This window comes from Vollenhovia emeryi, unplaced genomic scaffold (assembly GCF_000949405.1).
Source record: "Vollenhovia emeryi isolate VEMERY1.0 unplaced genomic scaffold, V.emery_V1.0 DF946286.1, whole genome shotgun sequence".
In the NCBI taxonomy this organism is placed as follows: Eukaryota; Metazoa; Arthropoda; class Insecta; order Hymenoptera; family Formicidae; genus Vollenhovia; species Vollenhovia emeryi.
The window spans coordinates 1-1,942 of NW_011960080.1; the positions used below are offsets into that span (position 1 = coordinate 1).

The following is a 1,942-nucleotide window of genomic DNA, read 5'->3' on the forward strand; positions in this document are numbered from 1 at the left end:
GTACGTCATGGAAATGGAAGTACATGCATGGAGACAGTATGTTCCGCCCCCCCTACGGGGGGGCTCCACTTCGTTAAAAATAACCCTACCCACCCTCAGAGGTGTGGAGTGAATCTCGCTTCATTATTGTTCACGTTCCGAAACACTTCTATACGCTGTGACGATCTCTAAGTGAATGATAAATATTCTTTGGCGGAAATATATGAAGACTTTCAAACGTAAACAAACAGAGACTACCGCACCTCTCCGCATGCAGGGATGGGTGGGGGTGGCTCTCGGTATGCGTGGAATGTTACAAACCTATATATTATTATTTGTATCCTTTTTCAGCCTGTGTCTCCGAAACGTAAACAAACAGGGACTACCGCACCTCTCCGCATGCAAGGGTGGGTGGGGGTGGATCTCGGTATACAAAATATTACAAACCAGTCTTTGTGTTACTCTCGCCGAGTCATCATGCGTCTACACGAATTCTTACATTTAACATATAATTTAGATTCTTTACTAAATTATTTATGTGATAAACAAGTAATTCGGCGTGAAATTGAGTGTCCAAAATGTAAAAACGTATTGCATTTTCGAACTATAAATCAGACACAGACAGTAATATTTCATTGTACTAAGAAATATTATAAAATAGTTCGCAAAAAAAAGCGACAATTAATGACATGTAACTTCGAATTGTCTGCATTACATGGAACTTGGTTTGCACAATTTCGATTAGGTTTCGAAAAAGTTTGCCGTTTTATAGGATATTTCATAACACTAAAGCATTCAGAACAAATGTTTTTAGAACATGAATTAAATATGAGTTCTACAAGTGTAGTCGATTGGAGTAACTTCTGTCGAGAGGTAAATAATTTAATTTTTTTCAATAATTATAATAATCACGGTTTTATTTTGTCTTATATTATTTTCTTATTACTAGTTGTTGTCGATGTGGCTAGATCAAGAAGAAAATATGATTGGTGGTCCTGACTGTATTGTAGAAATCGATGAAGCGAAAATTGGTAAACGAAAATACAATCGCGGACGAATTGTAAAAGGACAATGGGTATTTGGCGCATTAGAACGGGGAACTAAGCGCATATTTGTTGTGCGTGTTAGTGATCGCTCTGAATCTACACTGATAAATATAATACGTCGTCGTATTGCTCCAGGAACAACAATTTATAGTGATTGTTGGCGTGCATACACTAATTTAAAAAATGAGGGGTTTAAACATTTTACGGTTAATCACTCAGAAAATTTTGTGGATCCAATTACTGGTGTGCACACCCAAAACATCGAACGTTTATGGCGTGATATGCGAAGTGGAATACCACGTTACGGAATCAAAGAGGAACATTATAACCATTACATAGCAGAGTTTATGTTTAAACGTATATATAACTATTCTGAGAGAATAGATCAATTTTTTACGATCATGTCACAGTTATATCCATTAACAAATAATGTACTTAATGAAAATGAATAAACATTTACTTTGTTCACTATGAAAATTATTGAAGTATTTAGCTGTTGCTCGTTCTTTGTTAAAAAGTTATTAAGAAAACATATAAGTCATTCGCTGCCACCAAATGTAGGTGAAAAAATGTATGCGTGGAGAATCTTATATCTCTCCTCCCATCTCCATCTGTCGTACGTCATGGAAGTACATGCATGGAGACAGTATGTTCCGCCCCCCCTACGGGGGGGCTCCACTTCGTTAAAAATAACCCTACCCACCCTATGTCAGAGGTGTGGAGTGGATCTCGCTTCATTATTGTTCACTACAAGCAGATTCGAGGACGAAAATTCCTTCCCGCGGTAAAGTTGATTAAACACGTAAGTCGCAAGTGTTTTTGGCACGGCGCGCTGCGCGCGCCCCACCCCCTATCCCACACCACCACCTCCGCCCACCCCCTCCCCCTCCCCCTCCCCAACCCCTCCTCTCCCCCCA

The 1,942-nt window shown here is 39.3% G+C and overlaps 1 protein-coding gene across 1 annotated transcript; it reads left to right on the plus strand.

The window, feature by feature from the left end:
• Positions 1 to 607: 607 nt before the first annotated feature.
• On the plus strand, positions 608 to 1,477 carry LOC105560006. Its single transcript, XM_012008731.1, has 2 exons — positions 608 to 852; positions 929 to 1,477. Exons 1-2 carry the CDS (start codon positions 664 to 666, stop codon positions 1,475 to 1,477), a joined length of 738 nt encoding a protein of 245 aa, XP_011864121.1. The 5' UTR covers positions 608 to 663.
• Positions 1,478 to 1,942: the final 465 nt, after the last annotated feature.